Source organism: Alexandromys fortis, unplaced genomic scaffold (genome assembly GCF_014885135.2).
Source record: "Alexandromys fortis isolate MF-2015 unplaced genomic scaffold, M_Fortis_MF-2015_v1.1 scaffold_90, whole genome shotgun sequence".
Lineage (NCBI taxonomy): Eukaryota > Metazoa > Chordata > Mammalia > Rodentia > Cricetidae > Alexandromys > Alexandromys fortis.
This window is the reverse complement of record NW_026067985.1, coordinates 7,196,356-7,217,405: the sequence shown is the minus strand read 5'-3', so window position 1 is coordinate 7,217,405 and position 21,050 is coordinate 7,196,356. Positions and strand designations below refer to the sequence as shown.

The 21,050-nt window shown below is 40.4% G+C and overlaps 1 protein-coding gene across 8 annotated transcripts in view; it reads right to left on the bottom strand.

The window, feature by feature from the left end:
* The window catches only part of Atxn2 (ataxin 2), a 91,131-nt gene that overhangs the window by 26,407 nt on the left and 43,674 nt on the right, over positions 1–21,050 (bottom strand). For 7 of the 8 annotated variants that reach the window (XM_050159081.1, XM_050159086.1, XM_050159083.1 and 4 more), the window contains exons 6-15: positions 18,881–19,005; positions 14,389–14,480; positions 13,387–13,584; positions 12,033–12,211; positions 10,008–10,217; positions 7,415–7,597; positions 5,915–6,112; positions 5,466–5,573; positions 5,048–5,118; positions 1,145–1,449 (exon numbers count right to left, since the gene is read on the bottom strand). In XM_050159081.1, the coding sequence (XP_050015038.1) occupies positions 1,145–1,449; positions 5,048–5,118; positions 5,466–5,573; positions 5,915–6,112; positions 7,415–7,597; positions 10,008–10,217; positions 12,033–12,211; positions 13,387–13,584; positions 14,389–14,480; positions 18,881–19,005 (1,669 nt within the window). The remainder of the gene's footprint in view (positions 1–1,144; positions 1,450–5,047; positions 5,119–5,465; positions 5,574–5,914; positions 6,113–7,414; positions 7,598–10,007; positions 10,218–12,032; positions 12,212–13,386; positions 13,585–14,388; positions 14,481–18,880; positions 19,006–21,050) is intronic. The other variant, XM_050159087.1, reaches the window with a different exon arrangement.

Here is a 21,050-nt window from a genome sequence, read left to right as displayed (position 1 = left end):
TTTTTTTTTTTTTTTTTTTTTTTTTTTTTTTTTTTGTGGGACAGGTTTCTCTGTAGCTTTGGAGCCCGTTCTGTAATTTCTTCTGTAGATCAGGCTAGCCTCAAACTCACAGAGATCCCTGTCTCTACCTTCTGAGTGCTGGGATTAAAGGTGTACACCACCACTGCCCAGGCAAAGGATTTCTTTTTCTTTTTGGTTTTTCAAGACAGGGTTTCTCGGGGGCTGGAGAGATGGCTCAGAGGTTAAAAGCACTGGCTGCTCTTCTAGAGGTCCTGTGTTCAATTCCCAGCAACCACATGGTGGCTCACAACCATCTATTGTGAGATCTGGTGTCCTCTTCTGGTATGCAGGTAGAATACTGTATACATAAACAAACAAATAAATAAAAGGGGGGAAAGAAAGACGGGGTTTCTTTGTGTAACAGTTCCAGGTGTCCTGGAACTAGCTCTGTAGACCACGGTGGCCTTGAACTAACAGAAATCTGACACCTCTGCCCCCCCCATGAGAGAACTAAAGGTGTGTGCCACTACTGCCCAACTTGTGTCAATATTTTTTAATTACACGCCTTGGGAAAAGCCATTGCTCTAATGATTTATTTTAACTGCATATCAAACACGAACAGTTAATCAACAACCTGCCATTCTAAAAGTTCAAATACAATTAGTTTTTTTGCTACCCAGAACACAAAAAGCCCACTAGGTCTATTAAATTGCTTTTAATATGCCAGATGCATAGAATTAAGTTTTATAAAGAAATGTATACTAAATAAACATTTGTTTCTGACAGAAAATGCCTTGCAAGCATGGATACCAGTGCTGTACTCCCTTTCTCACCAAGGGCAGCAAACAGTTCTTGCAGACAGCAGAGTTAGGCACAACTAGAGTCCCAAGATAGGGCTTTCCAACTTTAACTTTGAATTTCTATGTCTCTACAGAAGTAGCTTTTCTCACCCCACACAGTTGGGTGCAAATTAGAATGCTAAGAATTCAATGATGAGATTCAGTGAGGATTTACTAAGCCAGCTCTTAGTAACAGCTACTTTGAAAGTTCTCTGTCAGCTTGCAGACAACTATAAGTGATAGGAGAAATCCCTTAAGTCAACATTTACTTGGAGAGAGGATGTGCTAAATCCCAGGTTACTCACTCAGTTGCGTCTTTTTTCTCTTCTCGGTCATCCTTCTCTTGTTTGCAGGCTGGACTAGAAGTCTGCACCCCTTGGGATGTGACCTCAGGCCCCCTCTTATGCTCTGTGTTACTAAGTACAGAAGGGGAGATGCTAGGGCTGTTGGTCTTGCTGCTGCCACTGGTACAGTTGCTGCTGCTGTTGTCAATGAAAGCATCCTTAGCACTTGCTTCAATTTTGTCTTTAATCAAATCTCGTGACTTTTCTCCCTCTCTATTTTTGCTTAGAAGTTGATCCATAGATTCAGATGTAGAACTTGGCTGTAACTAAATAAAAGAAATAATTTCCTGTGAGTATAAGCAAAGCAGTATCTGAAGAAGAGAATGAAATGCTTTGAATAAGGCTTTTTGTTCTTATTTTCAGAAGATGGCCTTTTGCTTTTTGAGACCAGGTCTCTCTACATAGCCATAGTTGTTCTGGAACTCACTCTGTAGATCAGGCTTGCTTCATACTCAATGAGATCTGCCTTCCTCTGCCTTCTGAGTGTTGGAAGTAAAGGCCACCAAGCCTGGTTCAGAATACAGCTTTTTAAAAGCATCAATAACAGAATGATATAACACAACTTTAGTAATCAGAACCCAAAACTTAAGAGTTAATTATGAGCTGGGCTGAGTATAGTGACATAAACCTTTTGTTTGTTTTGTTTTGTTTTTGTTTTTTGAGACAGTTTCTCTGCAGCTTTGGAGTCTGTCCTGGAACTAGCTCTTGTAGACCAGGCTGGTCTTGAACTCACAGAGATCTGCCGGCCTCTGCCTCCCTAGGGCTGGTATTAAAGGTGTGCACCACCACTGCCCCTCAGTGACATAGCACTCAGGAAGCAGAAGCAGGTTTGGGAATTTTAGGCTTACACAGTGAGTTCTTAGTCTACATAGTAAACTCCAGGACAGCAGGGCTATGTAGAGAGAACATGTCCTAACCCTCCACACCTATTAGCTGAGTATGGTGGCTCATGCCTATAATTTCAGAACTTGGGAGGCAGAGGCAGGCAGATCTCTGAATTTGAGGTCAGCCTGGTGTATAGAGAGAGAGATCCAGGACAATCAGGGTTATTCTGAGAAAACCATGTCTTTAAAAACAAACAAAAAGATTAATTTACTTATTTAATGTAGGGGGAGTTGTCTGAGGACAACTTCTAGAAGTCAGTTCCCTCCTCCTATCATGTAGATCCTAGAAATTGAACTGAGATCACCAGACTTGGTGGAAGGTTCCTTAATTCCATAAGGCTACTCTAAAGTTTTAAAGTTCGGTCAAGGATAAACAGCAATGTAAACAAGAAAAACAAAACAAAAAACAAAAAAAGGATAGTCAACATCATTAGCCATAAAAGCTCTGAATAGCAAAACTACAGTGAGACACCACTCCATATTCATAGATGACATAGACCACAATCAAAAACATGAACTCCAGCACCTTAAAGAGGAGAACCGGCTGCCCCGCACATGGCCAGATAACACACACCTGTGATACTGGCACTTGAAAGGCTGAGGCAGGAGACTGAGTATTTGGGGGAGCTGGTTCCTGTCTCAAAACCAAACCCAAAATAAAAATAAAAGGGATTTGCTGGCTGCTGCTAATGGAGTGTACAATAGTGACCGTGTACCTGCCATGGTAAAATGACTGCTCACTACCACAGGACACGGAGTTCTCAATCCTAGAAAAATGATAACGTATGTTCATAAGAAACCATACTTCAATGTTCATGGTAGCATTTCTCATCCTTGTAAGAAAGTAAGAAAAACCCATAGCTACTGAGCATTATTCATAACAAAACAAAGCAGTGCTGTACATGCCAACATGCATTGTGTGTCTCAAACAACCAAATCATTAAGTAGACTAATAAAACGGGCTGTTCTCAAAAGATTTAATACAAATGTTCAAGATCACTAGCTATGAAAGAAATCTGAATTAAAACCCCATTGAGGAAATTAAGAAAGACAGATGAGTCATTAAAAGTGTGAAGTCGTCCTGAAGAGGACCCAGTTTAGTTGCATGCTGCACACAATACCCGTGACTTCAGTACCGAGGGACCTAAATCCTCTGACCTCCCCAGTTACACACAATTAAATTAAATTTAAAGAAAAAGATTTTTGTTTGTCTAGAGTCTCAATATGCAGTTCTGGTTGTTCTGAATCTCACTTTTAGACCAGGATAGCCTAAAATTCAGAGATCTGCCTCAGAGTGCTAAGATTAAGACATGTGCCACTAGGTCCAACTAAAAACAAAACAAAACAACATGAAAATTTAAATATACACACTCTATCTTAACCCAGTCAGAATAGCAGAAACAAATAGCAAATGCTGGTGAGGTTGTGGGAAAAGGAGAACCCTTACACTATGCTGGTGGGAACGTAAACTAGTCCAATCTCCAAGACTGAAATATAGTGGGGCTGGAGGGCTGGCTCAGTGGTTAAAAGCATCTCTGAATTTGAGGCCATCCTGGTCTAAAAGTGAGATTCAGGACACCCAGAGCTATATGGACCCCAGAACCCATACCAGGAAGCTCTCAACCAGCTCTAGAAGATCATCACACTCTTGGACTTTAGGGGCACCTGCATTCGTGAGTTTCAGCACACAGACAGATACACATACACAATTAAAAATAATAAACACCAATTGTATAGAACTGTCAAAGGTTAAAGGTTACATTTTAAATGTAACTTAGTTTCTGTAAGTTTTGTGTGGGAGAATGAAAAAATCACGAAAGGCTCTGGATACACCAGGAAAGCTTGACTTAGGGTAAGAAGAAATTACATTACAGGAAGACTCTCGCCATTGGGGCTAGGTGTGGAGCACAGTGGTTACAGCCCTGGGTTCAAATCTCAGCATTAGCAATATGAATGAACAAGTGAATGAACTTTACACAATTACTATACTTGTTCACAAAGTAGATCTGAACCAGCTAAGAACACCAGGAGCATTATAACTTCCATGCACACCAGAAGTATTGATATACCCTTACTCTCAACTACAAACCTACTGAGGCAGTCACTCAGACAGACACCAAAGCAGTGAGCTTTAGTGTGTTGTTTTGCACTGTAAGATAATATTCTTTCATTTGTTACCTGTAGCCTTAAAAACAAAACAAAACAAACAAACAAACAAACAAAAAAACTTGTGATTTAAGTTATTGCACTTAGAACAAAGACATCTTTAAGAGTAATTGTCAAGGGACTAGTGAGATGGCTCAGTGGTTAACAATGCTTACTGCTCTTTCACAGGATCCAAGTTCAACTTCTAACACCCATATCAGGCACCTCACCACCCAAGTTCCAAGTGCGGACAACCTCTTGTGGCCTCATAGGACTCCTAAACTTACCCACCTACAGACAGACAGAAAGACAGACACTTGCTCTCTGTCTTTCTCTTAGAATAAATTCGGTGAAGCTGGGCGATGGTGGCGCACGCCTTTAATCCCAGCACTTGGGAGGCAGAGGCAGAAAGATCTTTGTGAGCTCGGGGCCAGCTTGGTCTACAAGAGCTAGTTCCAGGACAAAGAATCCATCTTGAAAAACAAACAAACAAAATCCAGTGGGCTGGAAAAATACATTAGCAGTTAAGAGTTCAGTTCCCAGCACCTATATGATGGCTATGGTCACCTGCAACTCTATCTCCAGGCAATCGGTAGCTTATTCTGGTCTCCAAGGACAGTAAAAATGCTCATGGTCCACATACATAATGCAAACACTCATATGCATAAAAATCTTTACAAAAAAGTTTAATTTTCTGCACATGTGACTTAAGGCTGACTGTGTGTGTGGTGTGTGTGTGTGTATGTGTGTGTTAAAACTGTATTTTGTGAACTGGTCATATAAAAATTACTATTTTCTTTTTTAATTCTAACCAATCAGTTGATAGGGAACTTACCCTAAAATCATTCTTAAACTTCTTTAAATCATCAATCTGTTTTCTATGTTCAGAAACAACTGGTGACATACCTGTAAAACCAAAACCTGTTAGATTCCAATTTACTTCTGACCTTAAACTTAAAATTCTGTTTGTATGGGATATTAGAAATAGAGTACAGAGGCTAGATGTGGCAGCACACTCCTTTAATGCCTTTAATCCCATGTGGGGTAAGGGAGATAAGTAAGAAATGAGAACAGCTCTATCACCTGAAGACTAATGGATATTTCAAATACCCATTCCACTTGGTATCTGATAGCACGTACATTACATATAAACAAATTTTAGAAGGAGGACACTTAGTATGGAGTATGAAATTAGTTAGATAAACACTGTTCTATCTCTGTAATTATGCCTAAAAAATTTAACAAACTCTAACCTTTGTTTTCAACTTTTGAAAAGCTAGGTGATGTTTCATTTGCTTTAATAGTTTCCTTATTCCCTGCAGGAGAGTTCTGCCTCTGATCTTGAAGCCTGGACTCTTTAGCTAGAAAACAAGTTAAAAAAGAAACATCATCAGACAGAAGTTAGGAAAACATCATGAGAAAACGCCCCTTGCAATTTTCTGGTTTGGGGAAAAAATAGTTTCATTTAAACAAAGGGTTTTCCCTGTTAATCATCACACCAAAACTCGGTAAGCATGTTCATACAACAGGCATGTCACACCAGAGCAAGTCAGAACCTGTGATATCAGACATTAAATAATATAAATATATAAATGGGACAGTAGTATCATAGATAGCTATCTTGCTTCCAAAAAACACCACTGTATGTTCAGAAGCTCTTGATCATAAGGTGTTACAATAGGAAAAGACCTTCATTTCGTACCCTCAATAGATGGGGTCAGAGCTCTGTTGGATGCAGGGCTGGCAGGAGTAGGAGATGCAGCTGGAACAGGCATGGAAACTGCTTCAGTAGGGATGATACCAGCTTGGGGAGAAGCAAGCACAGGCCCACTGGGAGTGTTTCCAATACTGTTTTGCCTGGGAGACCTGGGTCTGTGAGTTTTTGGAGATAACCTTGGAACTAAAAGCAAAGAGATATTCATTAAATTCTCAGAAATCACTAATACCTAAGTACAGATGTGGTTTTTCCCTCCTAATTAAACTTTCAAGTACTTTGAGTACAGCTCAACACCAGAGTTCAGTGGCAAGCCAAATTACACCAAGGGAAAAAAATATAGTACTAAGTTACTTGTTAAGGTCAGAGAGAGACCCCTATTTCTACCTGCCTCTTCCCATCAACACAGTAAGTAAAATCCCTTTGGTAGATGTTGCCTAGACTATGTGCTTTTTCCTGCAACATCAAGATCCAGTGCCAATGCTGAGGGAAATTAGGACACAAAGCATAAAGGGTATCTAATACAGAAAGAATGAATGACTTCAAAATAACTGCTTATTTAGAGTTCAGACTCAAGAGATTAATGAAAATGGTTCAGTTTGCATTACTTTGGTGACTTCTTTCTGAAGTCACAAGCATCACAGAAGTGTTCACTACTCTAACATGATTCTCAGTGTATCCCTTGCAGCTGTCACTCCTCTCTTACTTCAAATTACGTTGATACTCTCAAACTCAATTCAAGACCATCCAATTAATCCCAAAGGAGTAGAACAGTTCAAGATTCTTCTCTCACCTACTATTTTCTTTTCAGTTTTCAGTTAAGGTCAAGGGAAACAGCAATAAGGAATTTACAGGGCAGTTACTACGATTGTTACAAGGCTGTAGCAAAAAAAAAAAAAAATCAAACCAACCAAACAAACAAACAAAAAAACAGACACTTAACAGTACTGGGCTTTTGTTTAATCTTAAAACCCTCCTTCTGGCAAAGGTCTATGGGCTAATTAAGAAAAGGACAAAGAGAAGAGCCGGCACAGGCTCTGGCTCTGCAGCCCTGGGAGAACACTAGGGACTGACCAACACAAGAGTCGAAGCAGTCTGGGAATAACTACATCTGCTGCTCAAATGAACCTGATCATTAGAGCTACTGACAGTCAGCCTCTTCTCAGGCTACTCATCAAAGATGAACTTCCTGCTGTGTAGACTAGTCCTTGAAGATCACCAGGTGAGCATCTGCTTATTCCTCATGCAGATGCCATGGAAACATGCTGAAAACTGAATACAGGGACAGAGCTGCAGAATGATGGGACAGTTCCTTCAACTAGTGTCATGACCATCTGTGATATTTTATAACCGGCAACTCCTACTTATGCCACCATTTTAATGTGACTCTGTACTTCCTTTCAAATCTTCCGCTCAGCTCTACTATACATAGACTATAATGACAGAACTCATCACTGTCACGTATCATATTGACAGTGTCATACCTACCCCCACTGACAACTGAGGACCACGTTCCCCCTGCAGGACTGGTCCTTGCCACTGGAGGAGCAGCTGCTTCACTTGGGGGGTTGTGGGATACAAATTCTAGGCCGCTAGACATGGAGCCTCTCCCAGCAGAGACTCTGTGATTCCGGGGGTGCCGCTGTGCCTTTGGAGACATCCTTGGAGGGCCTGAAGAAGACACGATGAACATCGTGTAAGTCCTGCAGTGTTCACCTTACTGTTTTTTTTTTTTTTTTGCTAAATACAGACATATACTCTTACTTCCCTAACAGATTTTCATTGTTTAAAAAATGAAAATATGAAATAAAATAAACCACAATGTTCTGATTTTTGGCCACACTAAAAATTATTTTGTGGGATGTCAGTTATCTAAGTACATTTTATTTCCCCCTTTTAAGGTTTATTTTTACTTTTAACTATGTTGTGTATGTGTCTATGTGAGGGTATGTGTACATTGAGTTCAGGTGTTGAGCCACCTGATAAGGATGCTAGGAACTGAACTTAGGGTCTCTGGAAAAGCAGAAGCTCTCTAACAGCTGACCCATCTTTCCAGCCTTATTGCCCTTTATTTTTAAAGCAAGGGGGAGATAAATCAAACAATACAGCATACTTGTATAACTACACTTTGTATATAAAAATAAGTTATACTAAAGTTTTAATAGGAATTACAGCTGCATGGTAAGATATTCTTACTTTACCTTTCTACGTGATTTTACTACATCCAAAATGAGACAAAAAATTGGTTTTATAGTGTTAGGGACCCCAGCCTTGTTAGGACAGCATTCTATCTCTGAGTTCTTTAGGGCCCTGGGGTGGCGGTAGTTTTAAAAACAGAAACCTCAGTTCTATCCCTCTTTTGTCATGATCATCAAGTTTATAAATCGTGGCTGCTATGTGAGACCTGAAGAAGGACATCTAGCAGAAATCTGCACTGTGTGAATTGTTGAGAAACCATCATTGATTCTGCCAGTCATCAGGGACGGTGTGTCTACAGCCATCAGCAGTGTAGTACTAAGCCACTGAGTAAAAACACAATCCCAGAACTACCTTTCTCATAGCCTTAAGTGCAGTTAACACATGCTCTCTCTTTGTGTTCTTAGTGGGAACACAGTCAGACATGATCTCTGAGAAAATGCTAATTAATGCCAGGACTTTATTTTTTAAACTTTATTACTATTTTATATGTATGGTATGGAAAGGGGCTTGTATGCCATGGCGTGTGTCAAAAGTCAACTTTGTGGAGTGAGTTCTCTCTTTCCAGCTTTACATGAGTTCCAGAGACCAAATTTAGGTCATCAGGCTTGCATGGCAAAGACTTTTAGCCAGAGCCTCCCCACCAGTCTCTACTGTTAGGGCTTTCAACTGGAGGTACCAGCACCCCAGAACAATGTAGAGCATTCTCTGTGGGCAATCCAGGAGCAGCCCTTGTGCTGCTCAAGGACTTGGACTCATATTCTCATGAAATAAATTGAACAAGACAGTAGAGCTCTATGCTGCTGCTAGGGACCACTACGAGAAGCACACATTAAGAAGTCATTGAAATTTGTCTTTGCAACATTACAATCTTCAGTCATAAAGATCCATTCTGCCTAGGTGAATACAGTTTACCCTAAGCAGCTTCTTCAGGAAACTTTATCAGTCTTAATCAGCTATATTTATCATGACTTTATCAAGACAATCTGATTAAAACATTAACAGAAATATTTTGAACAAAGGACATTGTCATTTAGAACAAAGGATTTTTTTTAACTTACAAATTGCATTAAAACAGAATGCTACCTTTTGGGGGCAGGTTATGGGGGTGGCTGGGACAGGGTCTCACCATATATATAGTCCTGTCTGGCTCAGAACTAATTAAAAGCCAAACTGGCAATCCTCTTGCCTATGTCCCAACACTGGGATTACAGGCATGTGCCTCCATTTAATACAGCATCAAATACAAATAATTTTGACAAGAGCAAAGAAGACAAAAAAAAGTCTCAAATTTATACCTGTCTTTTAATTGATAAATTTTAAAGGCCTCCCCCTAGATTAAAGTAGCCTTTCACTATAGTGACAGTATAAAGACTAATTTAAAAATAAATATTAAATTAAATTTACAGTTCCTCAGGCACCCTAAAACTACTGTTACCTGAGGGTAGACATGCAAAGGGATATCATGGATCACAAAGGATCCCAAAATGGCACTCCTGCCTTTGGCCAACAGGAAGGTTCACTGGCACCATGGCCAAGGAGCTGGAATGTGGCAGGGTTCTATCCACCCATGCCCGGAAGCAGCAAGTAAATTACAGCCTCTTTTCATCATTGTTACTGTCTGGGGCTGTGATCTTCTTGGGCTGCAAAGGAGCATCATTTACAGACAGGTCAGACCTTGTCTTTACAGAGCTTTACACACAGCACGTATCAAGGTTTACTCTACTGAACAAAAGGTTAATAGAAATAGTTTTAATAAACTAAAGTTAAAACACAGAAATTATAGGTTAATAAATAATGAAGAGGAAACTATTTTGTAATCATAAACTCACGAAGGAGTTAAACAAAGACAAACAAAAAACATGAACAAATCGTGGTATTGTACCTTCTGAAGACATGCGTTTAGGCACAGTAGAGACAGGAGCTGGAGAACCATGAGCAGAGGGGTGAGACGGGGGTCTGGATGGCCTCGAGGGGGGCCTGGAGGGCGGCCTTGTAGGGGTGGCTGCCCGAGGTGGAAGAGAGTTGGGACCTGACTGGTAGCGAGAAGGTGGGCGAGAGGAAGGAGATGGGCAAGGCGATGGCCAGGGAACACCTGACAGAACAAATGATATGAAGGAAAGTATAAAAACTAAAGAAAAAAATGAGGGAAAAAGTAAACAGAAAAAAAAAAGTAAAATGACAAAAATGATTTCTTGTACATTTTAACCCTTTGAGGACAGTCATTTGATTTGTGATAAGTTTTAGCATAACTTAACTCACACAAATTCACATTTTACTTTAACCTCCTTAAAATTAAGTCTGTTTAAATGAATCCACGTTCCCAAAGGGTTAATTAGGATCTACACATACTACTGAAGAAGACAGTTAAGACTCTGCCTAGTAGCCCCACTTCTTCAGCCACTGTCCGCCATCACTTGTGAAGAGAATGTCACACACACAGATAATTTCCCTCAATAAACAAAATAACTCCTGCTCAGGAAGGCCATCTACTTTACTGGTTTTAGCTCTGAACAATAAAAAGAAATAGCAGATACTGAATCTAATGTAAAAAGCCGTTTTCTTATGTTCACCTGAGATTTTCATAAGTTCTGCATTTGAACAGTTTCAGTTTCAAAGCTTATTAATCAAGTCCCATTTAGGTAGAAATAAAACCTTCTGCTGTTTTCTAGAATGCTGGAGTAATAGCACTGGGTACTTTTGTAAAACAAATCTTATTTCAACACACTAGAAAGAGCCCCATGTATTTACAGCCTGCTATACCAATGCAAAGAACTGCAAACTGCAGGGCACAGGCCAGGCACTGTGTGGTCCTTTCCCTGGTGCTTAGCTCCAGGGGGCTCCACACACTTGTATATCACACATTTTTCAGCCCCCTTCAAATTTTTAACTTGAAAAAAATCTATTCATAAACAACTGAAAATCTTTACTTGGTAAGCAAAGAAATTTCCACCATTACTAGGTAGAGAAAATACTCAAGAGGGTTTACTTGGAGAGGAATTCTGGAGATAAAATTAGAAAGTTACCGTGCCTTGTTTTCACACATCTGAAATTCCTCTCCTCCTTTCCTTTCTTTAGGATGAGGTCACACATGACCCAGACTGGCCTCAAACTCCCTCTGTAGCCTAGACTGGCTTGACTGCTCATCCCTCTGCCTCAGATGTGAGCCTCCTTATCCAGCCTGCACCGTTCTAACCTTCAACACCTGAAACCGGCTGTACATTCTTTTCCCTGAGTAACAACACACTACTGCTGTCAATTACCATATTTCCATATAATTTATCTCTGCTACTCAGTCTACCAGATGTCTATAAACACCTATAATCTGTGCTCACCCGACAGAAGACACTACAGAAAGTGCCTTCCTACTAAAGGTCCAAACTGCTGCACTCTAACACCTTCCCTCAGAAACCAAAGGTTCTGTGTTGTATTTTCCCCAATTCTCGCATGATTTTATTCATGTGACTCTTGCTCATGTCTGATATTATAAACTACCCTAAGTACTCCCTTGAAGTAAACAGAATGGTAATCCATCACAGTTAATAAAAATGAATCTGCATTTACTGGGATGTCTTCCACATGAACTATGCCTACAGTTTTATTAACCACAGTTTTTAAAATAGAGAACCTCCTCAAGAGCTTCCAATTTGTACGTGGAGTGTTTTTAGACCAAATTGAGTATGAGAGAGATGCAACAGCTCAGGACCGTGTTGTCCCTCTAAATGTGCCAAAGACATATATGATGTTATACTATCTGATAGCCACAAAACAAAACTAAGTTATACATTAATACTACTCCACAAAATCCAAATAGGGCATGCACACTCCTATCCACTATGTAAACTCTTAAAATATTTAGATATCTCTATATTTGATCAATAATATTAACAAATCTGGTCAAAATACTTGCCTCCATTAACTACTCTTTGGTCTGAACCAGAGTTCGGGTTGAAATCTGAAGCATGAGAAGCAGCTCTTGATGGCATGGAGCCTGGTCCAGGTTGGCCCATCCGTGGTGAGCTCTGTCTCCCGCTCCCCCAGGATATGACTTCTCTGTTTCTTTGTCCAGGAGGAATATATTTATTTTCCCTGGAAATAAGAGACCCTGTAAGTCATTTATGCTAAAAAGTATGGGGTTAACAAAATACACTTAAGTTACAAAGCTACAGAGAAACCCTGTCTTTAAAAACCAAAAAAGAAACAAAACAAAACAAAAAATACATTTACAGGTACATTAGGGAGAGGAGCAGCCACCACACTGCCTCGTGGCTCTGGGTTGCCTCCCACCAGCAGCTTAAGCTGTGCTAACTTTCACCTCCCTGACACTCCATGATGATTAGAAAAGTCACAAACCTCAGCTGTAAAACCTTGAAGACAGGATGCAGCTCATGTTTTACCCACAATGTGGCAGATGTTCAACAACATGTTTATGAATAAATGAGAGACACACAAGCCGTGCAAGTGCACAAAACCACTGAGTCATCATTTCTCCAAGTTTACTTCACACAGTTTCTAGCTCACGTGCTCTCAGAACAACCATCAGAAAAGCTGAATTTCCAAGTAAGGCTCAAGCCTCCCTGGTTTCCAGCCTTCTCACAGTCAGTCAGTCTAGCAGTTAACCACTTTCTCTCAGCTGCATACTGTCACACAGAAAGGGCTCTCTGACTCAGAGCGTGTTTTTTCCTCACTGTTAGCTACAAGTCACTCTCAAATATGGCATACAAGTACTTCTGCCACCTGTACCATGCCATCCAAAATACTGTCCCTGGGTTCTTAGCTTCCACCTGAAGAGGCCAGACTCTCTTACAGGCTCATGTTTCTGCAGAGGTGAAAAATAAATTCCCACACTGCAAGTGGCAAACAGGCCCCATTATCTTATCAAAAATGTCACCTCCTGGTGAGGCTCCTGAACTACACAGGAATCTAGTGCATTCCCACTCCATATGTCCCTAGTGCTCTGAAAAGACTTTTACCCTGCAAACCAGAGTGTAGGGCCACCAAGTCACTGGGTCCCTCTGACCCTTGTTTTAAGGAGCTCCTCAGTGTCTGGGCTGGGTCCTCTTATATTCAACACTTGACTCCAGAGAGCTGCATCCCCAAAAATAATATCAAGATGATCATGACCTTTTCTCTAAAACAATCTTACGACAAACCCATCAACATTTTCTACCTGAGCTTCATGAAAGAGGAAACAGTTGGACTACATCTTCTCACACAGTCGGTGAATGTGTCTAAAACACTGCATTGGAGTTTTCTTTAAATACCTAGTGTTTGTGCCATGCCCCTCGCGCTCACTGCAGTTTCTCTGGACCGCTGTGTATTTTTCTTCCTCGCTTCTGTCATCATTCTCAAGGGCCACACGAGCTTTGTACTGAGCACTGGATTCGATTTCCTCTGCTAACTGGTTTGCCCTTGCCTCCCGTTTTAGAAACTCTTCCGAGTTATCCCTTTCTAAGGGAACCCTAAACACAAAGAAAAGAAGACATGAGTGTTCGTTTCAATGCCATACTTCTGTTATAGATCACATACAACTATTAAGAAAGTTTAGAGAATGGGGTCACCAGAGACATTGTCAAAGTAAGAGGGCTTGTTATCATAAATCAAAATATGCATTTTTATTACATAGAACATTTACTATTTCAAGAAATAGTTCATGCAAACCCTATCCCTGTAAATTTAACTTTTTTGTATTTATTTATTATGTATACAATATTCTATTTGCGTGTATGTCTGCAGGCCAGAAGAGGGCACCAGACCTCATCACAGATGGTTGTGAGCCACCATGTGGTTGCTGGTAATTGAACTCAGGACCTTTGGAAGAGCAGGCAATGCTCTTAACCTCTGAACCATCTCTCCAACCCCTAAATTTAACTTTTTTACAAATTAAAAAGACAAAATGTATTTTGACCATAAAACAAAAAAACTTATCCCTTGTTTTAATGTGAGTTTGTCAGTCTAAATAGTTAACAAAAATAAATGTCACATTTTTTACTTATTCATTCATTTGGTTTTTTGGGGACATGGTTTCTCTGAGTATCCCTGGCCAAGCTGGAACTCACTCTGTAGACCAGAATGGCCTCGAATTCAGAGATCCGCTTGCTTTTCTCCTGAGTGTTGGGACTAAAGGTGTGTGCCACCAGCAACAGCTTTTTTTGTTTTTGTTTTGATGTGTAATGTAAAAATAAAACAGAAACATTTATTCAATAATATAATTTAAGCCAATGAAGACAAATTAGCTAGAATAAAAGAGAACTTTGTGAACTTACGTATATGAAGATAAACTGCTATCGTATGTGGACACTACACCATAATTCTCTTCATTATATCGAAACATATCATTGGGATCCCATCCATTAGACTAGAAGGAAAATGAAGATCATTTTTCAAAATGTAACTTTTTAATTCAGCTACAACCAATTTTTGCAAAAACATATAACAAGCTGTACTGGCTGGACTTAACCCCACCCCTTTCTTCCACAAACACCAAACTTGCCTTTAGAAATCTTTTAAAGAAAGCTAGACATAGCTCATACCTGCCACATCAGCTCTTAGAAGACTGTGACAGGAGGGTGTTTTGAGTTCAAGGACAGCCTGGGCTACAGTAAAAAAGGCCCTATTTCAAAAAAACAAAAGCAAACAACTCTTTAGAAAAAAACTCTTCTTACACCGATTGTCCTCGTAGATTAGTAGGTGATTACATAAGTTATCTGAGAGGATATGAGAAAAACTTAGACCATCAGCCACGGCTATGAATCCAGGGCCTCTGGGTCAAAGTTTTCCCCTTCAGTTGTGCTAACAGCCTTCCCCACTTCCATCGCTAAACTGAGTCTTAGAAGAACAAGAGGTGCACTGTGACAGCCAAAACATGTGGGAAAGAAAAAGCAGCCAAAATCTTTCCTACTGAATTTCCATGCCAGAACAATACTGTGCCCTTCCACTGTCCCTTCCCCTAGACAAGTAAGGAAGGAGAGCATAAAGCAATGGGAAGGCAAATGGGGTAATGCCACACAAGCTATGTTTTAGAACTCTTTGCCATGAACAGTTGCAGGAGGGATCTCAGCAATAGCTATGGGTTCCACACACCTAACTTCCAACCTCAACACTGTTACCCTCCATCAGTGAAGGAGGAAACTGCCACTGTCAAAACATGGGCTGTATTCTTCAACCTGGGAGAACTGGGCAAATACAGAAGAATCTCCAGAGACAGGTATCAATAGATGACTTGATGACTTGCCACACACTTTTCCCATGTCCAATTGTCCTTTGAAATACTGATAGGCTAAAGCTGGAGAGGTGGCTCTGTGGTCAAGAACACACATTACTTTTCCAGAGGATGTGGTGAAGGAAGACAGCTAACTCCCACAAGCTGTCTTTAGGACTCCACATGCATGCCACGGTACACATGTATATTCATTCTCTCTCTCTCTCTCTCTCTCTCTCTCTCTCTCTCTCTCTCTCTCTCTCTCTCTCTCTCTCTCTCTCTCAAATTAGAAGACTATGACTTCTATAATCTCAATGATACACCATACTAAACAGAAAAATATCCACCAAAACTAAACATCTTCAAATTTCAAGGCACGTAAGTAACAACTATTAGGAATTTCTCGGGCTTAAGACAAAGGTTTTAATTTTAAGATTAAGAGCTCTTACTGCTAAACCAGGTGGTGGTACAAGCCTTTAATCCTAGCACTCAGGAGATAGAGGTAGATGGATCTGATTTCAAGAACAGCCAAGTTTACAGAGCAAGTCAGTGCTACAGAGAGAAACAGTCTAAACCAACCAAACAAACAAACAAAAAAACCCTAACAACTAAGAAACTTTGTCTAAAGAAAAGTAATATGCATTGCTAGTGGGAATGCAAGGTGGTACCAGCCCTTTGGATATCAGTGTGGGAATTTCTCAGAAAATTAGAAAACAACCTTCCTTAAGACCCTGTAATACCACTTTTGGGTATATATCCAAAGGATGCTCAATCGTGCCACAAGGACATGTGCTCAACCATGTTCACAGCAGCTTTGTTTGTCATAGCCAGATCCTGGAAACAACCTAAATGCCCCTTAATCAAAGAATGGATAAGGAAAATGTGGTACATTTACACAATGGAGTACTACACAGCAGAAAAAAATAACAACCGTTTGAATTTTGCAGGAAAATGGATGGAGCTAGAAAACATTATTTTGAGTGAGGTAACCCAGACACAGAAAGACAATTATCACATGTGCTCACTCATAGGTGGTTTTTAAACATAAAGCAAAGAAAGCCAGCCGACAAACCACAATCTCAGAGAACTTAGACAACAATGCGGACACTAAGAGAGACTTACATGGGAAGTAGAAAGTAGAAAAAGACAAGATCTCCTGAGTAAATTAGGAACATGGGGACCTTGGGGGAGGGCTGAAGGGGGGAGGGGAGAGACAGGGAGGGGAGCAGGGAAAAATGTAGAGCTCAATAAATATCTATAAAAAATGTATTAAAAAAAAGAAAATCATCTTGTCAAAACTGGCAGAAGCCTAGCCCAGCTTCAAGTCTCTACTGATAACTATGACATTTAATTAGAATAAATTCTTTGGTTAATCCTCAGAGCAAAAAAATAAATAAAAATAGGGTAATAATAATAAAATAAAACATAACAACAAAAGAGATCCAGTACTCATGCAGAGGAATGAGGTTGGATTTGCAGCACCTGCATGGCAACCCTCAACACCCTATAATTCCAGCTCCAGGGAATCTGATAACCTCTTCTAGTCTTTATGTGTACATAAACTCATTTATACACACACACAATATGCATTTTTTTAAATTTAAATACAGTATTGCTACTCTGAAACTTGGTTTTTCTGTTAGTAAGTATATGAGGTATCGTTCCCATTTGAATACTAATTTTTGGTAGTAATGCATTTCTATTAAGAAATTCATGATTTCATAATGGGTACCTACTAACAGAAATAACAAAAATAGCCTGAAACATAATTATTTGCATGTATTATAGATATATTAGGACCAAGGTAAATGTTTTATTTTTAATTTATATATTTTATTTTTCTTAAACAGACAGGGTCTCACAGTGTAACCCAAGCAGGCCTTGAACTTACAAAATCCAACTGCCTCTGCCTCCTAGGTGTTGAGACTAAGGGTATGCACCACCACAATCATCTAAGTCGATTCTTAGTAGTAGTAGTAGTAGTGATAGAATAAACCAGTTTATTTTAATATTTTTTAATTTCAAATTTTAATTTTTAATAAACAGTGTTACTCTCTCTACAAAACCTCAAGGAACTTATCCCCTTAACAGAGTAAAAAGTGTACCAGCTTCCCATCACAAAGGGCAGTGATACACATTTGAGAACCATTATAGTAAGTTTAGGTGAATCTTAAAAGTTTGAAGATTAACCATGCTAGCCATCTGGAGCAGTTCTGTTCTATTAGCCAGCTGAGCTCTTAGAGAAGATACTATTTACTACATTAATATGCCTTAGATAGTAAATTCAGGTTCTCTGTTCACAAGACAAGGTTCTTTGCTTACTTAACCTTATTAATGGCTCAGCTTAACATTAAATCTCTATTCTCTAATGTAGAGATGGCTCAGTGTTTATAAGTGCTGACTGCTCTTCCAGAGGACCCAGGTTCAATCCCCAGCATCCACATGGAAACTCACGATTATCTGTTAACTCCAATTCTAGGGGATATGATACCCTCTTCTGGCCTCTAAGGCATATGTGCACAGATATACATGCAATATACCCATACACCTAAAATAAAATAAAATTGAAAAAGTTCTATGTTCTATCATAACGCCTAGATGACATGTCAGAAGAAAACCAAAAACAATTCAAGATGAACACACATTTCAGAAACAAGTTTCTGTAGAGAACAATACTATTTTAAGTTCAAGGAATTTAGGCAATGCTTTAATTTTAATGTAACATAATTATCTTTTGTGGTTGCTATTTTTCCACCCCAAGGCAGGAACTCACCTGGCTAGCCTCAAACTTGCCATGTAGACAGACAAACTTGTCTGTCTCTACCTCCTCAGATTAAAGAAGGTAACAGCACAAGTAGCTGCTTTATTTTTTGTTTGTTTGTTTTTGTGAGTTCAGGCTACCCTCAAACTTTCTCTGTAGTGGAGCCTGATCCTAACCCTCCTAACTCTACCTCCTAAGTGCTGACACCAGAGATGCCACAACCAACCTAAAATTTTATCTTAATAATTTTCTTTTTCTCAGACAAAAAGGCCAACTTGACTTCATCTCTAGAAAAGCCAACACACAGTTAAACACTACCTGACTTAGGCTGCCTATATTACAGGCATTCAAAAGAATACAGGCTGTCATCTCTTAACTTCTTCTAGTTTCCAGTAGTAAATTGCTTATCACTATTTTATCACAAACAAGTAATTTTATGAGTACTGAGCTCTCAATTCAAGAAGAATTTCAATTAAAGGCATGTGTCACCACTGCCTTTCAAAGCCGGGCAGTGGTGACACATGTCTTTAATCCCAGCACTCAGGAGGCAGAGGCAGGCGGGATCTCTGTGAGTGTGAGGTCAGCCTGGTCCACAAGTGAGTTCCAGGACAGGCTCCAAAGCTACAGCAAAACACTGTCTTGAAAAACAAAAGACAAAACAAACAAACAAACACCACGAAGACAAAAGAAATGCTTTTTTATTCTTATTCTTTGATCTTCATGCACTCCCTAGGACACAGACCTGTTGATAGTTGGGGTCTACCAAGCACGCTGGGCCATCACAGATGGCACTCACCACATCATTCTCCAGGGCTTCCAGCTCCTCACTGGCTGTGAGCTCCCCTGCATCCCAGGGCTCCAGGTCCCTCTCCTTGTGCTCGCCATTCACTTTGGCACTGACAGCAGAGTCCGTAAAAGCATCTGTAAAGATGACAACAGATAGGCAATACTAAGATAAAGACCAGTAATCATGAGAAAATGACTTTGGGCTATTTAAATAACTAACAATAATCCAGTCAACAACAGCACAGGTGACTAGTGAAAGCTTTTCCTCTAATCACTCCACGTTGTGAAGCACAGAGTGCATTCAAGCTAGCAGTGGGCTCAAGTTCTCTCTTTCATGAAATAGATCCACAATTAAGACACATCTTTGACAGCAAACTGGGAGTGTTGGGGGCAGGGTGGAGGGTGGAATGGAAGAAGGGAGGAAGGAAAGGGAGCAGGGGAAAAATATATAGCTTACCAGGAGGTGGCGCATGCCTTTAATCCCAGTACTAGGGAGGCAGAGGCAGGCAGATCTCTGTGAGTTTGAGACTAGCCTGGTCTACAAGAGCTAGTTCCAGGACAGGCACCAAAGCTACAGAGAAACTTTGTCTCAATGCGCCCCCCCCAAAAAAAAACATATTCTCAATAAAGACAATTTATAAAAAGACACACTTTTGAAGTATTTAAAGCCAAATACTATTAGTTCCTTTTTGTTTCTGTTTTGTTTTGTTTTGTTTTAGACAGTGTCTTACTGTGTAGGCCTAGATGGCCCAGGCTGTCCTTGAACTTGTAGCACTTTTCCGCCTGAACCAATACAGGCAGGGATGACAAGCAAGTGCCGTCATGTGTGATTAGGCAGAATGGTTTTAACTTTGTAAGTTTAGGTCTCTATGCAGGGTCCATAGCAAACTTATCTTCTGATAATACACGAGGTTAAGTTAAACCATTCTGAGTGACCCTTCCATTTCCAATACAGTCCCCTCAATACCACCTTAAGAAGCGCAGATTCTGCAGTACTGCATGTCTCCAGCAGGCTCACCACTCCTTCTAATATCCCTGAGACTGGCTTATAAGTTTGTGACACCACTGCTAAGGAAAAGAAATGCTCTTTCTACAGGAGGAAGTTAAAAGAGCTAAACAGCATTAGGACTGTTCTGCAGATAAAGGTGAACACTTAAATGTTCACACTCACACATCTAACACAGGAATGTTTCTGACCTGCTCCCCCAGAGACCACAAGCTCCTAAACTCTTTTGCCCTGACCCTTATGACAAGTTGCTACAAAGAGCAGGACAAGAAAACAGCATTAAGGTCTAGAGTAGTTCCACAAAGGAAGACTATTCCAGGGGTTTGCTCTGGCGTAGTATCCCCAAGGGTCAAGGAAGTGCCAAAGTAAGACACGTGAGCAAGAAATTTTAGGGAGAGCATTGCAAGGCTAACTAGCCCTAACCTACTCTCTTCCCAAATGAGGGGTATGAACATGATGTGCACCACACACACTAGGCAAAAAGCCGCCTACCTCACCAGTAGATATCTCTGCTGGTAAGGGGCAAGAATGCATATAGGGAGCCTTCAGAACAGCAGAAGACTGGGGCTGTACTCTGGATAAAGCTTTTAGCAGAGAACAAGACATGGATCATCTTCAACACCCCATCTTCATCTAGAAGCCGTAGATAGCCTTAAATAGCTAGTTTCATTACTTCCTGATAGCTCTATCAGCTGTTGACAAACATTACTTCACAAAGCTGGAAAGATAGCTCTGCATTGCAGAGAACCTGGCCTCAGTTACCAACACCCACAACCACTTGTAACTGCAGCTCCAGAAGATCTGAGACCCTCTTCTGGACTCTGAGGGCACTTGCCCTCAGGTGAATACAGTCACATCCCCAACCAAAATAATCTACTTGGCCGGGCATAGTAATACAAGTCTTTAGTTCCAGCACTTGGAAGGCAGGGTTAGGTGAATCTCTCTAAATTTGAGGTCAGCCTGGTCTACAGAGCGAGTTTCAGGACCGCCTAGAGAAAGTCTGTCTTAAAAAAACCAAAACCAGCCGGGCGATGGTGGTGCAGGCCTTTAATCCCAGCACTCGGGAGGCAGAGGCAGGCGGATCTCTGTGAGTTCGAGACCAGCCTGGTCTACAGAGCTAGTTCCAGGACAGGCTCCGAAGCCGCAGTGAAACCCTGTCTCGGGAAAAAAAAAA